Below are 20891 nucleotides of genomic sequence, written 5' to 3' on the forward strand. Positions count from 1 at the left end.
GAGCCCGAGCCATTAGCTGAAAGTAACGAATACAGTATACCATTCCATACCTTACCATTGAAAAGCCTGCTCAATCAGGTTACGGGTTGGGGGGTGGTGCCTATCCCAGCAAGCACAGGGCACAAGGCAGGCACAACCCCTTGGGCAGAGCACCAGGCCACAGCAAGTGAACTCAAAACACATCACACTTACTAACAACATAAACCATACAGTTTAAGGAGACTGGATTCAAATCTCGGCCAAATTGGGGTCCTAAAGATGTGTGTTTTAGGTTAACTCTGGACATATAAATGGCCGGGTATGTGAATGAGTGTGAGTTGCAATGGAATGGCACCTGCCTAGTGATGGTGTGTGCCCTGAATCCAGTATAGGCTCCAAGTCTCAGCAACCTGGATCTGAATTAAACAGGTTTGGCAATAGACGGATAAAGGTATTGATGATCGGTTCATAGAATGAATGAGTAGATTACACATTTGACTTATAGGTTCAAAGGGTCATTATTGTCACAGTGTGGCCTCTCCTCCTCAGCCTACCTAACAGGTTTTTCAATGCAGTTTAGGTTAGGAGACTGGGATGGTCATTGTAAAACCTCAACCTCAACTGTGTGGTCTGTGAAATCTCTGGATGTTTGGTGGACTCCAAGATGGCATGTATCCCAAGAAGAATCCCAGAGTCTTTGAAAGAACAAGAGCCCAACAAGATAACAGATCCACCATTATGCTTGTTTCATTTGACTTTCTTCATTGTTAACGGCATCCAAAAGGTCACAGGCTCAGTGTCAAAAACTCCTCCATTAGGTGTTACGTTCTCCAAGTGCAGGTGATTTCATTAATACACACTAGGGGGCTTCACTAACCCCCCGGCCTGCGCGTCAGACACTGCACTTCTCTGCCGCTCCAGTTGTGAAGAGGGGGTCAGAACGCACCCCAAGGAGACACCGTCACTCCTCTGAAACCCCCTCTTAAATGGCGATACAATGGGAGACAATGGGGTTTGTTTTGTTTTTTTTACCTCTTTTTTGCTCGATCAGCTGCTGGCTGGCTTGCCACTGCCTGATTTGCATCTCGTGCAGCACATTTACTTATGTCCATATATTCGAAATCTTTTCACTTTTACCTTTTTGTCAATATCGCATTGAGTTTTGATTCCGTGTTTGGAATTACACTGTGACAACACAATGTATAACTGCCCGTGAGGCAATGGCAATATCGTTTCTTACTCTCTATAAGAAATGTGTCTGACAGTAGCATTCACACAAAATGAGAAATGGCTTCTCTTGCGGGATTTCATTTTCACCAAACAACAAATCTTATTTCTCGCAGATACGCCTCTTCATTGGGAAGAAACACTACTTTTTTTTTTGCTCTGATGACAACACAAATTAGGCAATCTACAAGTCTCCGACTTAAAAGTTGAAATCCGAACGATATATTTGATCTGTTTTCACTGTTCCGTCATTTCACCGAGTACTAATTTACATTTGCTTGCGCTAATGCGATCTTTACTATCCTTTATTTGAGACTTTTGAATTCTCATACTTCCATTTTCTCTAACCTGCTCTACATGTGTACTGCGCCAACATTTTTGAATTCTTTATGACTTTCTACTTTGTCAACTGCTGTTTGTCTTTAACTTCTGGTCGTGGTTAAATCTCTTGGCACAAAGACTCGTCTCGCGGGACGTGAAAGTGTCTCTCTGAGAAGATCACGTCTCATGTCCTTTCAACCTTCCAAGATTTTTCTTTTTTATAACAGAGAGAAATGATTAGCAACTTAAGTGTAATTTCAGGTCCAAAGAGACTCTTCACTACCTTAAAACTAATATTTTTACTTCCAAGATTTGGAAGTCCAATTTAAAATCCTGTTTTTTTTTTCCCCCCTAAGCGGTATATAGCCTCAGTGTCAACCCACAAAATGTGGACACACACAAGGGTACAAGGAATCAAGTGTTTATTTAATTTATAGGCAGCCACAATGAATGCACTTCAGTCTTTCTTATTAAAATGGATGAGATGCAAAATGGATTTTCCATTAGCTCTCCTTGCACAAAACATATGTATCCCAAAAAACTACCAAATCCAAACATTTTTCACAGAATTGTCACCATGAACGTTTACAGAAGTCTTTAAAAAAATTCTTCTCTGTGTGCTTCACTCAGAAGAAAGACAGTAAACATAAAGATTCTTTGGCGGCACCCTGAGGAGTCAGTCAATATAAAAAGGGCTGTTGTGCTTGAAATGCTTCAAGGCCAAGTGTGCGTGTCCACCAGAGTGCAAGCCAAGAACAGCATGGAGAGCGGAAACTGCTGAAGTCTCCAAACTCTGCATGTTACTCTCTGACCCCCAAGTCAGCCCCAAAGAGGGCAACCAGCTCTGTCAAGATGACACTGGGAAGAGGACTCTCACTGGCCAAGATGTCATACTGCATCAGAACTTGGACTGTGCTTCTGTAGGCAATGAAGAACACTGGGGACTGCTCTGTGGAAGACGGCCTTACCTTACACGGTAACAACTTCAAAATGGCTGCTGGCAAGGCGATTATATGGTTTTCAGTGAAAGCAGTACCACAGCGGCTGAAGTGCAATTTCATGTTTAAAACAGTAAACACGTCTTTTAAGATTAAAGCTGGTTCAATGTAGTCACTGAGTTTGCGAGGCTGGGAAAAAGGATTCAGAAACAAATAAAATAGAACAGACCTCAATTAAATGTCCAACAGCTTGAGGTCTAAATCAAGCAGTGACTTCTGCCTGAATTTATAAATGTCAGTTTTTTTATCCTTTGCTTCATTAAGGCCACATCTAATGAAAAGTTAAAAATCATTCCATGCAACTTTAAAAGATTAATAAAGCTGTTAGCGAGCATGTCATTGCTTGTTAGGCGGTTTAGAAGTTGTGGTGCGCACCAGTGCCGTCATTTGCTCATCTATACGCTGGCCATCCTACTGAAGGGTTTATCCAGAGTACTTCATAAACTGAACAACACTGGCTAAGCACAAGGACACTCATTAAATGTGCGTTGTTGCTTCTTCACTCATATTTATGAGGACATATTGTTCTGTCCAGCCAAAGCACCATCGACTTTATCTGTTAAAAAGACAAAGACACATAAACCACACTTATAAAATAAGACTGTGAAAATTGGGTGTCACCATGAAGCTGGGGTCAAGGAGCCTCTAGTTGTCCCACCAGATCCCTGTGGGGGTGCTGCCTTTGTTTATTTAGTGAAGCCAATGGTTGGCACTAAACCTGAATAAAAGCGTTCAGATAGCAGGTGGTGATTTTCTCCTGAGGTGCTATTCAGGGATCATCTACAGACTAAACAATGTAAGCGGCAGAACGTTTCCACAATGTATTATTTTATTCTTACTAAAGCTTTTCTGTTCATTTCAAAATTATCTCAAGTGATCCTTCTTAACACATCGTATTGCTATCTTCACAATTAGTCAGTGGAATGACTTTGCCCAATAAATCAAACAGTCACACCTAAATGCAGTTGTTTAAAGCTTAGCTTGATACCATTGAGTCCAGTAATAGGAAATGATTTCCAAACTGATATTTTACTCTCAGTGCTCACCTTTGGGGACGAACTTTAAGGAGCTACTGAAAATTCAGAAGCGTGATTGGCCCTTTTTTGGACCATCATTCACAAACTCATGACCTAAGCCATTGCCACACTTTCCACATGATACCTGGATAGACAGAAAAGAAAGAGGAAGAAAAAAAAAAATCAGTCAATCTGAGCTTAATTAAATAATTCAATATTTATTTTACAATGTGCACTATTCGTAATGCATTACACAAGGCAAAAAAATAATAATAATAAAAATATTGTAATGGAGTACATACTAAAAATACACACATTATAAAAACCACGGGGTCAGATTTGGATAAAACAATGGACTGCGTGTACAGTACACAGGCAATGAATGATGCATTAAAAATAAAAATAAAATGATCAACACTGAATGGTTTATTAATCCATTTATATGTTCTCTAACCTGCCTGCAATCCACCGTGGATGCACACACCTATAGTTGCATCACATCAGTTTTATAGCTGGCAATCAGGAAAAACCAAGGAGGCACAGGGAATCGGAAGTCTTCCCAAAGACTGTGCCTGGACTGGAATTTGTAATTGGGAGGCAGCACTGCTAAGCAATGCACCACCACAGCCTCTTCAGCCAGTTAAGAAAACAAAACCTACAGGACACAGAACACATCTTAACTCTACAGGAAGTTGGCACATAAGACAGGACTATCCCAAAACTGTCCACATAATAAAACACAAACCCCCCTGACAGCCAAGCCTACGCACACCCAGAACGTGAGTGCAAAGTCGTACATGTACAGCACTCTGAATTACTGGACCACAACATCCTGCAAAAAGCTGGATTTCAGCTCTCTGTCCAAGCTTATTATTCCGAGACCTAAACTTAAAAGAAGTTAACAACAGCAAAAAAAAAAAATCCTCATCTCCGAATTTAACTGCCTCTCTTTAAGTATATCTGTTATAATTGATATTTTCGTCACAGAATGTCACAAGTGAAGCATTTTAACCTTCTTTTTGTTTGATAGCTTCATGTACAGTGTGGTGGACACAGGTACCATATCTGTCGAGATACCCTGCAGATATACGTACCTACTTTATCACACCAACATGGCATTTTATTTACAGTTGTTTTGAAAGTGGCTCTAAAAGTATGAATGAAATAAAGTTTAACCATGATATTGTCATTAAATATATTACATATCCATGAAAACCCTACTGCAGATTAACTTTTTCAAACATGTTATACAAAAAGCGGGCTCAGCTGTTTTGCTTTTCTTCAGGCACTAAAGGACATACCGTGGGATGGGACTTAACAGTACGAGTGTCCGTAAAGAGTAGCATTTCAAATTGCTCATCAGACTGCTGCTGGTCAGGATCATCTCAGCAAAACGTAAAGCCTCACATAGTCGAAGTGTTTCATTCGCATCACTCTGAAAGGCATCTGCATCTTTGTGTAAAATCTCGCAGATATGGTGAAACCTTTGTTGATAGGCAGAAGTAAAGAGACCTGCAGACTGACCTTTAAAGCTCCAGGCCGCTCCACAAACTTAGACACGCTGTCAGGGTGGATTGTTTCGGTGAAGGCTGGCCAGGGAGATGAATGCTTATATTTAGCTCTACTAGAAAAAAGCTCATAGCCGCATTTTGAACATACGTACATACCTGAAAAAGAAATAATAATGAAATCATAAAATGGCAGCTGTAAGGCAAAGGCCATCCTTATCATTGAAACAGGCTTTCATAATCTGGGAGGCAAACAGCATTTATCATCATAAACTCTGGCAACACTTAGCAGGGACCCAAGCGGTATAATGATGGTTGGACTTTTATCTCTAAAAAGTTCAAAGACTTTTTTTTATTTTTAATAATAAAACTGAACACTCATAAGAGAATACTGACAGCCTTGCAGATATTTTTATTTCACAGGCATGATGCCTAATACATTATAGTCACTGGCATGGAATTAAAATGAACACATTAAAGATGTTCTCAACATGCAGTAGGTCTGTTATTCAAAGCAACCTAATTAATGTTTTCAAATCCACTTCATGTAATTAAAGCGGGCCAGTGCCTCTTCTGACAACAGCAGTAATAAGGCAGGAAAACACCCTGGATGGGGCGTCAGTCCACCTCAGAGCCTACTCATTCACACACACACTCTCATAAATGACTGATTAAGAATGTCCGTGTAAGTTATTGAGAATGTAGGAATAAAACCAGAGACCCTGGAGGGAAACCCCCAAACAGACAATGAATGACAGGTTTCAAAACCCAGAATACTGAACTAGAAGCAGAACTAACCACTGATTCACCACACTGCCAGTTATCCAAAGTGCCGTGTGCTAACTAACTGTTCACTAATTTCTAATGAGGACACTCCAGGCTGAGATTCTCTGTGCATTTAAAGTTTTATAATATGTAAAGAAAATGAGTGAGTGAGAAATTACACTTGATGCAATTGCAATAATAATACTATCAATTTACAATATTTCCATGCCTGCTGCAGTCTGTGTGGTGTGTTTATTGTAATATATAAACAGTGAACATAGCACAATCAGGAGATTCTTACCTGTACATCTCCTCACAGTGTCAATTATACAACACTAACAAGGAAATACCAATATGACAATATGGCATTTTGCACAGATTCCATACTCACACAGGGGAAGACCACAAGTCAGGTTTCGTTCTGAAAACTTACCCACCGGCGCTTAATTAGGGAAATGTCCTTAACAGGCATTTTTGGGAGTTGGCACAGTTATGCAAAGTTCATTTCCATGGTTGGTTTAGTCAGTGAAAATTTTGTTTTATGCACTTTATTCCACCCTGGCCAAAGCTGGCTGTGCCGCTAGTTGAATAATAATGGCGTTAAACTCAACTAAACTAAAATCAAACTTGTTCATTAGTGAGATAGAGCCCAAGATGGGGTGCCGCTGTGACAGGTTCTGCTGCTGCTGCTGTTAAGAGTTTATTTCTATGCAATATAGAGTTATATATTTTTATTCAATGTTTTATGTATTTACAAACCTAGCAACATTATTATTATTACATTATTAAACTGAAGCCTTTAGTTTAATCTACCTTCAGTTAAGCAGTTAAGCATCCAAGAGTCACTTTTTAATGACACCAGCATCACACTTCATAAATCATGTTTTAGAGAAAAGATCACAAGATACGGCCCTTATTTCCTATTCATGATATTAGTTATGTTTCCTAGGGACAAATATGAAGAATAAACATAGATAAGATATGCAATAATGTCACATATTGCAGATATAAACTGCTCTGAGTGAATCATTTCTTTCCCTCTTTGCTAGAGATGGAGGAAATGCGCAGCACAGCGTGTAGTAAATTAGCATTTGGCCAAACCGACTAATAAAACTTCATCTAAAATGTAAATGGATGATTCCTGCCTTCGACAGCCTCCTCCTGAACGCTGAGGACTCTTTAAAACATAAGGCCTACAAACATCTACTCTTTACATTCTGAACGGCTACAACATAACAAAAAAACTTGCCTTTGATTCTGTTTATGAAAGCCAAAGTTAATGCCTGCTCTGGCAGAGAGACACTTTTTTCACAAAAAAATGACATTATTATTTATTTTCTTCATTTGACTTTGTTTATATAAAAAAATAACAATCCAACTCCACATTTAGTGGGGGAAAAAAGTAAACCGGGTCACCATAAAAAACAAAAAGCAAGACAACTATTAACCATTTAAAGTATAAAAAGAGATTTATGAGTCAATTTCAAACAGTATGCACAGCATCCAATAGCTGATTTAGGGATGGACAATATGGAAAAAACATGCAACCTTGATTTTTTATATTTATGGATGATTTATATAAGAATTTTAACAAAGAAATTATTTCAAATAAAAGAAAACACACACATACAGTGGTGTGAAAAACTATTTGCCCCCTTCCTGATTTCTTATTCTTTTGCATGTTTGTCACACAAAATGTTTCTGATCATCAAACACATTTAACCATTAGTCAAATATAACACAAGTAAACACAAAATGCAGTTTTTAAATGATGGTTTTTATTATTTAGGGAGAAAAAAAATCCAAACCTACATGGCCCTGTGTGAAAAAGTAATTGCCCCCTTGTTAAAAATAACCAAACTGTGGCGTATCACACCTGAGTTCAATTTCCGTAGCCACCCCCAGGCCTGATTACTGCCACACCTGTTTCAATCAAGAAATCACTTAAATAGGAGCTGCCTGACACAGAGAAGTAGACCAAAAGCACCTCAAAAGCTAGACATCATGCCAAGATCCAAAGAAATTCAGGAACAAATGAGAACAGAAGTAATTGAGATCTATCAGTCTGGTAAAGGTTATAAAGCCATTTCTAAAGCTTTGGGACTCCAGCGAACCACAGTGAGAGCCATTATCCACAAATGGCAAAAACATGGAACAGTGGTGAACCTTCCCAGGAGTGGCCGGCCAACCAAAATTACCCCAAGAGCGCAGAGACGACTCATCTGAGAGGTCACAAAAGTCCCCAGGACAACGTCTAAAGAACTGCAGGCCTCACTTGCCTCAATTAAAGTCAGTGTTCACGACTCCACCATAAGAAAGAGACTGGGCAAAAACGGCCTGCATGGCAGATTTCCAAGAAGCAAACCACTGTTAAGCAAAAAGAACATTAGGGCTCGTCTCAATTTTGCTAAGAAACATCTCAATGATTGCCAAGACTTTTGGGAAAATACCTTGTGGACTGATGGGACAAAAGTTTAACTTTTTGGAAGGCAAATGTCCCGTTACATCTGGCGTAAAAGGAACACAGCATTTCAGAAAAAGAACATCATACCAACAGTAAAATATGGTGGTGGTAGTGTGATGGTCTGGGGTTGTTTTGCTGCTTCAGGACCTGGAAGGCTTGCTGTGATAGATGGAACCATGAATTCTACTGTCTACCAAAAAATCCTGAAGGAGAATGTCCGGCCATCTGTTCATTAACTCAAGCTGAAGCGATCTTGGGTGCTGCAACAGGACAATGACCCAAAACACACCAGCAAATCCACCTCTGAATGGCTGAAGGAAAACAAAATGAAGACTTTGGAGTGGCCTAGTCAAAGTCCTGACCTGAATCCAATTGAGATGCTATGGCATGACCTTAAAAAGGCGGTTCATGCTAGAAAACCCTCAAATAAAGCTGAATTACAACAATTCTGCAAAGATGAGTGGGCCAAAATTCCTCCAGAGCGCTGTAAAAGACTCACTGCAAGTTATCGCAAACGCTTGATTGCAGTTATTGCTGCTAAGGGTGGCCAAACCAGTTATTAGGTTCAGGGGGCAATTACTTTTTCACACAGGGCCATGTAGGTTTGGATTTTTTCTCCCTAAATAATAAAAACCATCATTTAAAAACTGCATTTTGTGTTTACTTGTGTTATATTTGACTAATGGTTAAATGTGTTTGATGATCAGAAACATTTTGTGTGACAAACATGCAAAAGAATAAGAAATCAGGAAGGGGGCAAATAGTTTTTCACACCACTGTACAACAAAATGAGAAGTTTCCCCTCATGTTGCAAACTGATAATATTGCCAATGAGAAAAGGTACAAATAAAGAAAACATCTTTTTGTGCAGACCTTTCTGTACTTTTGTTGCACATTGTTTTTACATTTGCAGCCCTTGTTCTTCTCCCCGTAGCCTCCACTTTCTTTTCATTTTCTTTACAACATTTTCTTTTTTTGCAGCACTGCTCTTCCCTTTACCTAAAGCACACCTTTACCACAGAGGACTCGTTTTTCTTTTGTTCTTTAAACAACACAGTTTAGCTTGTAAAGCACACCAGCCAGCTTCTTCCCTCTACTGTAACAACTGGTCACCAGTATGAGCCAGCTCTGGAGGAGTCTCTGCCTTCATCTGTGCTCCAACAACCCTGCAACCGCCAGCTCAGTCTTCTCCCTACTGTAGCCCAGCCACTGCTGTAGGGTAAGGGCTCATTTATACTTCACGCGACGCGACGCATGCTGCAGCGGACGCTCCTGCTACGCAAGCGTTGAAGTGTTTATTTACTTTACGTAAATCTGGAGGAGTCCACCAGGTGGCAGTGCGAGATATTATCACGGTGAGAACATGTTTGGCTTCTCTGTGTTGTGAACTGCCTAAAACACCTATTAAATTCCGATAACACCTTACCGCAATATCTGTGAAAAGGATGTTTATTGATTAAATCCATCAATCCAGGGATGTGTCCATTCCAAAAAGCATTGGGCACGACTGAGATATACATAATGTATAGCGCTGTATTTGAGCCACTGAGAAAAAAATAAATGACACGGTGAAAACGTGTATTTTGTGATTAAAGTGGAAATTTCGGCTTTAATCTCGAAATGTCCACTTTAACCTCGTAGTTTACTTTATCATTAAAGCAGACCATCGTAAACGTCATCCCAGTTTTTAATCGCTACGAGCTTCTTGGACCTGACAGCAGGTAAAGTAAAAAAATAAAAAATAGACGGCACAAAAGATGGTATGTGAGACTTTTAAAATGTATCGTGTCATTACGATCGGGAATATGCGACGCTTGAATATAAAAGCACCCCAAATGCATTTGTATGTCGGCATTTTGCTTCAACACTTTGAACCATTCATCAAACAGCAAAGCGCGCACATCGATCCCCGAAGGATCTCCATAGAGGCTTGCTGTCACATGTAGATAGTAAACGGAGACTCTGGCGTCACGTTCCGACTTTTAGCACACTGCGCCCCCGACTTTTTGCTGGTACTGCATCTCGCGCACGCGTCGCGTTAATTTCTGAGGACCTGCTCAGAGGACGCGTGAAATGAACGCTGGGAACGCGTGGCAGCCATGATGCGGGCGCGTACGCGTTCTGAGCGTGAAGTATAAATGAGCCCTAAGGCAGCGTGATGGATTGATCTGGCGTTTTCTTCTCCTGGCCTCAGATAAGGCAATGCTCTGCTCCTAATGTAACCGGACTGTCTAATGGGATATAGAACTTATGTGGTCCATGCTTAAGCAGGATGAAGAATAAATGGGAGCTTTTGGTTGGGGACAGGCTTTAACTTCATACTATACTTTCTCACACTTGGTTCCATTTTGCTGTTTCTGTTTTAAGTGCGGAAATAAAATGGATTTGCTGACACTTAATAGCAATCATCTTTTTGCAAAGTTTGGATTTTACTTTAGTTTGTTTGACATCCGAACCAATTCCAGACAACCAACTCAATGTTAAAAGCCGTTGTTTAGAACGAGCACATTCATAAGAGAAGTGCTGCTTGTCGTATTCTTTCCATTACTATTATAACCCCTTGCAAGATGTGAGGAACAAAACTGCCCTGAGCTCACTGTGCAGAACAAAAACTGTTTTATTTCTACCAACAAAAACAATAAAAGAAACCACATATTCAGTAACTATTTACAACTCTCCCATTGTTACAGCCATGAGAGAAAGAGCCATATAGGTCCTTATTCTACCCCTTTTTCTTTTTTGTAAAGCAACTTGCACTTTCAGCCTCCTTTTTCAAAGTCACGGCAGTCCACAGGGGCTTTATGTCACTGTCCTACAGTCTCAGTTCAGCTCTGGCAAGGCAGACAGATTCACCATCCTGCACAAAACCTAGCTTGAGGCACTTTCACCAACCAAGCTGAAAAGTGTGCCAGATCCCCTTGGCACCCTATTTTCATCCCTGATCCCCTACCCCGGGGGTCTCGGTGGCTGCTTTACTTGGAGTACTGGCTGATTCAACCACCAATATCTGGTGTTCTATTTGCATGCTTCTTGTCAAGACTCAGCTCTTTAGGCTGCCTGCTTCGTGGAGATATTTGGCTTGATGATTACAATGTATTTTGACTGTATGTACGTGATCCGCTAATTAAATTAAGGTGTTTGCTCTATGTGTTAAAAATTTGGTTTAAAAAAAAAATGATTTTCACAATAGAATACAATTTTAAAATGTTAATCAGTTAAAAATTGAACAGAAAAAAAATCACCCAGCCCTATGATGATTTATCTAAATATTTCTTAACAAAATGAGACAGCAAACTTTGTTCGTTAAAGATAGTGTTTAAGTTTAGAAAAGTAACCTGTTTTTAAATGTTAAAACACAAATGTTTTTGAGGTGTTCATCTGCTGGCAATCAAAAAAAAAAAAAAAGAAAAAGTGACCTTACAATTAAGGGAATTGATTTGAAATAAAAAGTAGTGAAGTTAGCAGCAGTCAATGTATGACTTCTCAATAATCATTTCACACTATGAAGTCAAAGACAATGCCTTTCAGAGTTGTAACTCAGCAATTTTCTTACTGGCATCTATCTGTCCACAATGTTTCTACTTGTTTCTTTCATGTTTTACCTCATATTTGTTCCAAAAAGCAGCACTGTGATTTTGCATGATGTGACTGAATCATGTTCCTTTGACCTTGATGCCATTATCAAGGTAATGTCCAAGGCTCACTTAGGTAAAATCTGACATAGAAATGTCTCATTTGTCATTACCTCACAATCAGTAATCCTCCTCAGCAGTACAGTTCAGAGTCTGCTTTCTTGGTGCTCCAACATTAACTGCCCTACACTGTTAATAGGAAGCTAATTGTTATGACTATTTAAACTTTAACAGCAACAAGGATATATATTAGACTCTCCTTTCCTTTTTAATCTTCATCTTCAAGCATGCTGAAGCCCAATATGAAATATTTAAGAATTCCATCCATTTCAGTTTTTTGAATGGAGTTTATTTGCCCAGTCTTGGTGGCCTGTAAACGGCAGGCCAGCATTTGCACTTCTTAATATATATTCAACATTAATATTCCTCGACTCCTGTCATCTTCAGCTACTACAGTGGTGTTATGGGCAACTACCTGCCATTTAACCAGACACATTACAGTTTGTCAGTGGGTTTTCTTTATCATCCTTTTTTTTCTTTCACAGTCCTCAACAGTTAACTGTGTATCGAAACTACTCTCTTCAGATTGTCCAGAGTTAAAAGCAGTGGCAATTTGCTTCTTGCGCCCCCAAACCCATTTATCATGCAAGGCTAGAAGCAAAACAGCTATCCAGCAGTTTGTATTGCACACTAAGGTACTGTGCCATTTGCAGTGTTCTTAATCATCTGCACTAGCAAAACCCTGCATAGGCCGACAGGAATGAGATAAAAATGGAAGCAACTGAGGGGCTGAAGCATATTTAAAAGAGATATGCACATTTTAATCCATCCATCCATCCATTTTCTAACCCGCTGAATCCGAATACAGGGTCACGGGGGTCTGCTGGAGCCAATCCCAGCCAACACAGGGCACAAGGCTGGAACCAATCCTGGGCAGGGTGCCAACACACCACAGGACACACACAAACGGCCAATTTAGAATCACCAATCCACCTAACCTGCATGTCTTTGGATTGTGGGAGGAAACCCACGCAGACACGGGGAGAACATGCAAACTCCACGCAGGGAGGACCCGGGAAGCGAACCCGGGTCTCCTAACTGTGAGGCAGCAGCACTACCACTGCGCCACCGTGCATTTTAATCACATTTCATAATCCACAGTTAACCACCTGTTAAGCATTAAAATGCTTTCCCATTTACTGGGAAAAATTGTTATTTATGCATTATGCACATAAGAATTTTAATAGCAAATAAAGTTTCAGGGCCACTTTATATTACTGAAAAGCATTTTATGTATTTTTGCTTAGAAGCTAGAGTATATACGCCCAGGGGTTCAATCAACTGTCAACTGTTAGATCGGCATCTGAAAACACCTACACAAACATCATTAAAGTTGTCTTCTGCCATGGCTAAGACGCATGTTAAAAACATGACTAAGTGTATAAGCGAAACAGCCACCAGGGCCTACTTCACAGGGGTGGGTGAAATAGCGATCAAAATGTTTTGTACATCATCATGAATGCATGCAACCACTGTGTCATTTTAATACAGGAGTAGCTAGTATGTGGCAAAGTTGTCAGCCATGTGTCTCACTGGGACCACCTTTTATAACTGTAGTACCACCAATTTCAGCTCAGGCAATGGTATTGTTATCTAACTGTTACTTGTTGAACCATTCCACAACTCATTTGTGAATGTGAGATTTCTGACTACGGAAAACTGTTTTTTTAACTCTTGTGTCGTTTTCCTGAAATGTTTTTCTGTATGATTTGCGATGGTGCCTCTTGATGTAATGTGGTACTGTGAAATTGCAGGTCTGTGGTTTTGTAAGACTGGCCTGTTTTTAAATAAATAATTGAATGGCCAGCTCAATCTCAGTGGGTGCGAGTGCTCGTGCAGCTGCAGAAGGTTGGTGACACACCTGCAAGTGAGGGTGCAGTCTATCTTGATTGCTTCAACGGCTTTCTGTGGTGCGCAATTGAGGCGCTGCGCCCACAGAGGCACATAAGGGGGAGCCGGCATGAAAAATGAAAAAATAAAAATTAAGATCGAGAACAAAAGAAAGAACATTCATGACAGAAGGAGCATTAGAAAGAGAGAGATGGAGGTTGAAATAAGGGGAGTAAGAACTGAAGTGGCTGAGTCAGTGTAAGAGGTTACAGGAAAGCAGCCGGCAAGAACAGCCCTAAGGAGAGCGAAAGCATGGACACTCTAAGAGGGGATAAAGAGGGTAGACTTGGCTGAGCATTATGGGTAGCTGGAGTAACCGAATTTCTTGCAGTGGGCTCTCGTGTAAATCTGAGGAGAGGGAGATGAAAGGACCGAGGGAAGGTTCATAGCAGCATGGTAGATGTGCCAAAGCAGGCAGTCATGTCGAGAGCCTGAACTGAGGGGTGGCTGTGCCTGTCGGAGGGACCCCTCCCTGTGCTGCCTGATCTGCGGAGGGTGACCTGTTGAGAAAGAAGCACCAGGGTTCACGTGTCTTTAACTGCACATTTTAAAAGAGTTTTTACTTGCCACATATTTAACTTCATTTTTACTGAACAGTTTTTGGGGATATTGTAACCTAATTGGATTTGCTCCTGTTTAATGGATTATTTATTTATGGAAGTTTTAACACTGTACTTTTGACACTGATTTGTTTTCTTTTGGATTTTATTAAAAGCACTTTTACACCTGCCCCTTGTTTGACTGCATGTGTCCTCATTTGCTGGGCTCATCCCTCGGGTATGTTATGAATGGCAGAAGGTTAAAGAGGCTCCCTAGAGTGACTGGGAGTGTGGAGCAAACCTGTACCGTCACAGGTACCCTGGTTCAAGATAGCCAATTAGCTGTCAAAACAATTTGTGCAGCCATTTCCTCTGGCTGTTGATATTAGTTTTTCCTTGCAAGTCCTGAGAATATGAAAGGCTACTGCAAGTGAACCCTCACAGGTGGCATGCCTGTTCTGCATGTGGTAATGTTTTGTAGATATGCTAAAGACTGGCTTGGAAGGTTTAAAAAAATACACAAAATTACATTTTAAAGACATGTCTTCTGATTCAGGATGTAAAACAATACGACTTGGAATTTAAACACTGTCATCGTGCTTCTATTTAAAGGAACAACATACTTCAAAGTAAGTCTGTATTATGCAGTGTAATGAGCAAGGCAATTATGTTTAAAAATACAAACAAACTAATTGAAAAATTTTGATAAAATTGTTTGACTTAAACATTTAACAAACATAAATTTGAACAATAGTTAACATTGTTACCAGTTCATCTGTTTTACTGCAAGTGTTATGACAAAGATATTTCACTGTAATTCAGTCATTGCATTCTCATGATCCATCTAAAAAGGAAATGATTAAAACTTAGGTGGGAAGTTAAAATAAGTGCCAGCATAAGCAGACATTCGTCAAATAAAATCTGTCACTTTAAAAGAAGGTGCAGTTAACATGATGGAAAATCCACATATTGTTTTCTACATAAAAAAAACAAATGAGGCAACACTTGCCATGGATGAGAAAATCCTAAATTTGATTAACAGAATGATGCTTTTTTTGTTTTTGGTCGGCTAGGCTATTGATAGTAATATTTTCAACAATACTGGCAGCAAAATCAGAGGCTATGTATTAAAGTTAGTCCCCCATTAAGATCCAAGATTAATTAAACTTTTTTTATATATAACACTACTAATAACATACACCATAAAAAGACAATTTACAGAGCAAACAAGCCTATAATGCATAATCAAATGCAAAAAAGAAAGCTGCAAGAGATAAAAGCCTCACGCTCTAGAAAGACTTCACATCTGCTGCCTTGAATGATGTGAACATCGTGACTCAAGACACTTAACATAGTGAAGCATGCCTTCGGATACTTTTTCTGCTCCAAGCCTGTTTACAATAAAAAATAAGTGTAATCCCACAAACAATTCTTCATTTTCTCAGAAAATATAATTTTATAATAAAAAAGAAGATGCTTTTTGGGTGAACCAACACAAGAACATGTTTTGCCTAAAATAATAACAGAGTCTTCACCTCACAAGCTTTAAACTACCCAATGACTGACTATAAATGACTCATAATGTTAATGTGTGGGGGGGTTAGGGAATGTGAAGCAGTTGTACTATGGCTTTGCAACATTCTGCCTTTGATGTCTGCATATTAACAGGTACAATAAGTGAATTTAAGAATTGCTTAAGAACTTTCTATTATAGTAAAGTTAACAAAATGAAGGATCCCTAAGCAGTTCGTTATTATTTGTGCTAAGCAAATGGTTTTTTATACCTTGTTCTTATTATAAAAGTACAACTAGCTTCATTTTAATTAGCAGTATTATCAAAAGCTTTGCAAGTGAGGGGACCTATTCAGTATATTGGAAATAAATATTACAGCATGAAATGGCTACCACCACAGATGAAGCCTGCCTTCCCTCTATGTGTTTTTACTTTACAGTTATAACATCTAGAACTTAAAAAAATACATATGAACACCATTACTGCGTTTTATTAGTTTACATATATAATAGGTGTCACAGTAGTGAAGCCATCACACATTTTGTGAGAACAATAATAATAATTCATTGTATTTATACAGTGCCTTTCCCATGCTCAAGACGCTTATATCCAGTTTTCATGCCCAGCTTCCAAAGATGTGTGTTGTGTAGCCTCAGTGTGATGCCAGTACAATACACACTATTTTGTTGAACAAGATGACCTTGTTACCGATTATTTTAAAACTGTATTAAGACATTTCACTCAATAGATCTCTTGTAATGGGTTTTACTGTCATGAACGGAACGTCTCCTGGTGAATTCTGCTTCAAATTCCCATGTATTAATTGTATAGAAATGCTGCTTCCTTGTAACTTTTTTTTTTTTTTTAATGAAACGCACTAGGCTGGAACCTACCTTATATTGGCCGCCATCGCATTAAGCAGAAAAGCTCAAAAACAACTCATCAGCCTTCGACTTATTAAATGCCAGCAAGTGACATCTGCTGGAGATCAACTCAAACTTGATTTTTTGAGCCACTGCAAAACACGAAAAAAACACGTGGTCTCCAGATGACGTTTAAGCCCGTTTAAGCTAGATGACCTAAAACTGCACTTACATTGGGAGCTCTTACATAAGAAAATAATGAATCAATTAAGTGGAAATTGAAGTGAATTAAAAAATAACAGTGTGGCTTACAGTCAAAATCACTCGGGACTGCTATATCGCAGATGTTCCATAGAACTGTACAACAGAAGAAATTAATCTACAGCATACAGATATATAAACAACTCCTCGTCTTTCAGGGTGAGTACTGTCTGGGTTAAAGATAAAAGGTATAATTAGTGTAACTACCCGGACAACTACAAAGTACAAAAACTGCCGACCATTTATATCAAATTACACACATTGTGGATTTGTGAAAGCTGGTGACTGGACAGTGATCAAGAACAGTTTTCCACCGCAGTCCGATTGGTTGTTACAGAACTCATGTTAAGATCCCCCACGCTTCAACACTACGCTATGCACTTTCACTTAGGTCTCTAGTGCTAATCAAAACAAAACAATTTAACAGGCATTAACAGCTCGCAAGAGCATCCTCAGTCAGTGTCAAAGGCATCATCTTACCAGTTTGGAAGTGGTCCTTGAAGACCTCACCACCGTCAAATGAGCAGAACGACATGCCTGCAAGTGAAGCAGCAGTAACTCTCTAACACATTGTCTAGCTACCCCACGGTCTGCGTCACTTCCGGGGCGTATCTAAGAGGAACTAACAGAGATAAGGCCTTAAAGTGAATGAATAAGTCGTAAAATCTCGCGGGTGAAGTTATCGTTTCTTTTCATAAATCTTCAGTTTTTATAATTTTCAAATCCGTGATTGGGCGTTGCTGGGAGTACTGGGGTCATGTCAATTGTGCCAGCACGGCGTTTTTCTAGGTTGTAGAGCCACTCTTGGAATGCAGCCTACTTGGGGCGTAATTAGATACTAAGTTATTTTTCTGAGTTATATGTCCATGTGTCAGATTCTGCCTTGACTTTTGGTCGTTGCGCTGTGATTGTAGTCAGGACTGTAATGTTTATTCAGTGCTACCTGTTAGGAGCTGCTGTGTTATTCCAAATCCTTTAGAAACTTTGTCCAGCTCCAGTCTGGTTAAACCAAGGAAGAGATTGCTACAAAGATGAAGCTTATAAATAGCCATTAGAGGTCTTCCTCTCCAGTTCACTGATCCAGATAGCTAGGAGTAGCAGCTTAGCCAAGGTAGCTGTGAAATAATAGTGGCTCTTCAGATTTCATGCTGATAGCAAGACCAGGATCAAAGGAAAACCTTATAGGTCAAGATTCATCTTTCAGTCTTCCCATTGTATACTCAATAAGCAGAGAGTGGTGATGTGTTGCATGTAGATTAGCACATGCAAGTAAGAACTTCACTGTACTCTGTACACATGACAACAGTAACCCAATCACCTATAAAGATTATTCATATATTCTCTAACCTGAGTAATCCTATTCAAATTTGCTGGGGGCCAGAGCTTATCTCAGCAGCACTTGGAGCAAAGCAGGGAACAACCCTAGCTAGGATGCTGGTCCACAGCAGGGCCCATGCAGCCACATTTAGTCACATTGTGGCCAATTTGGAGTCCACAATCAATTTATCACACATACCTTTGGGATTTGGGAGGAAAACAAGAAAACAAACCCTGCAGCATCTGACCTACACTGTTGGCAACAGTAGGCAGAAAAATTATATCAACAACCAAACCACCCTACCCCAAGATTTAGAAACCAAACTATGATTATGGATTTTTATATGTATTTTCAATCGTATAAATATTGCTCAGTCAGATGCTATTGCACAATTAACAAAATAAATAATCACAAGTTTGTTTAAATGGTAACAGAGTAAGATAAAAGATAACAGATACTTTACTCATCCCAACTGGACATCATATCTGAACTGAGCACACTAGAGACGAATCACTAAGACAAATTTAAATTGGCAGGTGGATGAATCAAATTAAAACGTTATTAGAATTAAAACGGAGAGTCAAGTACAGACAAAGTATTCTTGCATTTATCAACTGTTCTGTTAACTGTAACTAGTGGAATTTAAAAGATTTTCCAAATAAAGTAATAGAAGGCAGTAGCATCTTAGGATTATTGGAAACTTCAGCCCCACAGACAGGGTCTGTATCTCTGATAATTAAAGTAGCTGACCTTGTAGTAAACATTCAGTGTTTACTTAGCACAAGCATTCCACTAATGGCTCTTTGTTTGATATAGCTCCTTTTTTAGAGTGAACACCATTAGCTCAAGAGACTCACCTACAGACACAGTGCCAGTGACGGGGACTGATCTGTGATATTGTGGTTGCCAGGACAATTTTTTTTCTCTCCAGGCCATGCAGCCTCCTGTCTGCAGTCATGTCAACCTGTATTTATAAAACTATTTGGCTGCTGATGTGATGCTCATTTCAGCAAGATGCTGCTGTCAGCACAAAGTGCAAGCTTCTTAAGCATCTCTGCTGGTTTTGCTTCCTTCATTCCTTAAGAGCTTCATTATGCAATCAATCAATCCATTCAGCTCTTTACAGGTCCTTGGCTGACCATTACTCTCTTAGCCAGATACACAAATCCACTTGCATGTTCCTTGTAACTTCCGTTTTGTTTTTTTTTTCTCATATCCTACCAGGATTATTCCTTTCCTCACATTGGTAATCTGACTGCAGTTTACTGCTGCTCCTCCAAGAAACACTCCCTCATTTCTCCCTTGCTCCCGTTTTAGAAGTCTCGCTCTCCACGTAGTTATTTTAGCTTAGAAATGGAAGTAGAATTCAGCCTGCTAACAAATGTGTTTTCCTCTCCTCTAGTCTGCTCTAGTTGTCAGATACCAGAATGTTTTCTCCTCTACCTGTTCTCTGGAATGCTTACCATTTGGAAGAATTTTTCTGTACTACAATCTGCTATTGAAATTTCATCTGCAGTATATCATGGTGGATGTGTGAAAGCAGGGTTAATGCTGCAGAGAACAGTGCATTCAGTGTTATCTACTGGCAAAAGCAGCTTTTACATCCTACTTTATAAATGACAATCAACCACATGATATCCATCAAGGCTTTTCATCAGCTTTCTTTAGACAAGGTCTTCATTGCTCCACATGTAAGGTCATTACTCACATTATACACACAGATATTTCTCCTGGGCAGGCTTCAGAACTCAGAAGCTCACTGCCTTCTTTGGTGATGTCAGCACTTTGCCTTTTGGCAAACTTTCTACCATTGAGTGTTAATAAATGATTGTTCATATTGTTTCACGATGAGGCCTTCAATGCACCTGCACCTGTTTGTTTGTTTCTTTTCTTTTGATCTTGCCACCTACAATATGCTAACCTCATGCAACTCACTGCATGAAGACATCCTTGACAGCAGCCTGAGTTTTGACTGACTTGCAGTTTGATCTCCTTACTGATAGCATTAGAGCTCCACTTCTTACTGTGCAACACATTTCATCATCTAATTTACTTTCATGGCAAGCACAACCACTAAGAGTTATTTTTTAATCTAAGGGTGGAGTATGGGTATGTCCAGTGAATGGGGCTATAGCAAGTCACCTACTCTAATGATAAAGTGACTTTTTTGGGTATGATAGGTGGTTAGATTTACAGATTAGTAGAATCTAGGGGATATTCGAAACAAAATAAATGAATGATTAGGAGTTCAGCAATTGAGGATTTCTGGGAGCAAGTGAATTCTGAGCTGTATCATATTCCTTTTACAGGGTCCAATTTAAAAACCAGAAATGTAATTTGATTCCTCCACAGGAATTAAACCAATGAATTGAAAGGAGACCCCAACTCTGCACCTATAAAAGAAGTCCTTGAAGAGTAATGGCTAGTTTGAAGACCTGGAAGGATACAGGAACAAAGAGAGACAAACACTAACATATAGGAAGAACGACTGAGGTGGCTGCCACCTTTGTGCATACACTTTTTCCCTGCACATCCTA

The 20891-nt window shown here is 39.5% G+C and overlaps 1 protein-coding gene across 1 annotated transcript; it reads right to left on the minus strand.

The window, feature by feature from the left end:
• Positions 1-1932: 1932 nt before the first annotated feature.
• On the minus strand, positions 1933-17632 carry LOC120542288 (methionine-R-sulfoxide reductase B1-A-like). Its single transcript, XM_039774624.1, has 4 exons — positions 17517-17632; positions 5066-5208; positions 3572-3686; positions 1933-3081 (listed from the first exon to the last, which is right to left on the minus strand). The coding sequence occupies exons 1-4, from the start codon at positions 17569-17571 to the stop codon at positions 3035-3037; spliced, it is 360 nt and encodes a 119-aa protein (XP_039630558.1). The 5' UTR covers positions 17572-17632; the 3' UTR covers positions 1933-3034.
• Positions 17633-20891: the final 3259 nt, after the last annotated feature.

The sequence above is a fragment of the Polypterus senegalus genome, chromosome 13 (genome assembly GCF_016835505.1).
Source record: "Polypterus senegalus isolate Bchr_013 chromosome 13, ASM1683550v1, whole genome shotgun sequence".
NCBI classification, from domain to species: domain Eukaryota; kingdom Metazoa; phylum Chordata; class Cladistia; order Polypteriformes; family Polypteridae; genus Polypterus; species Polypterus senegalus.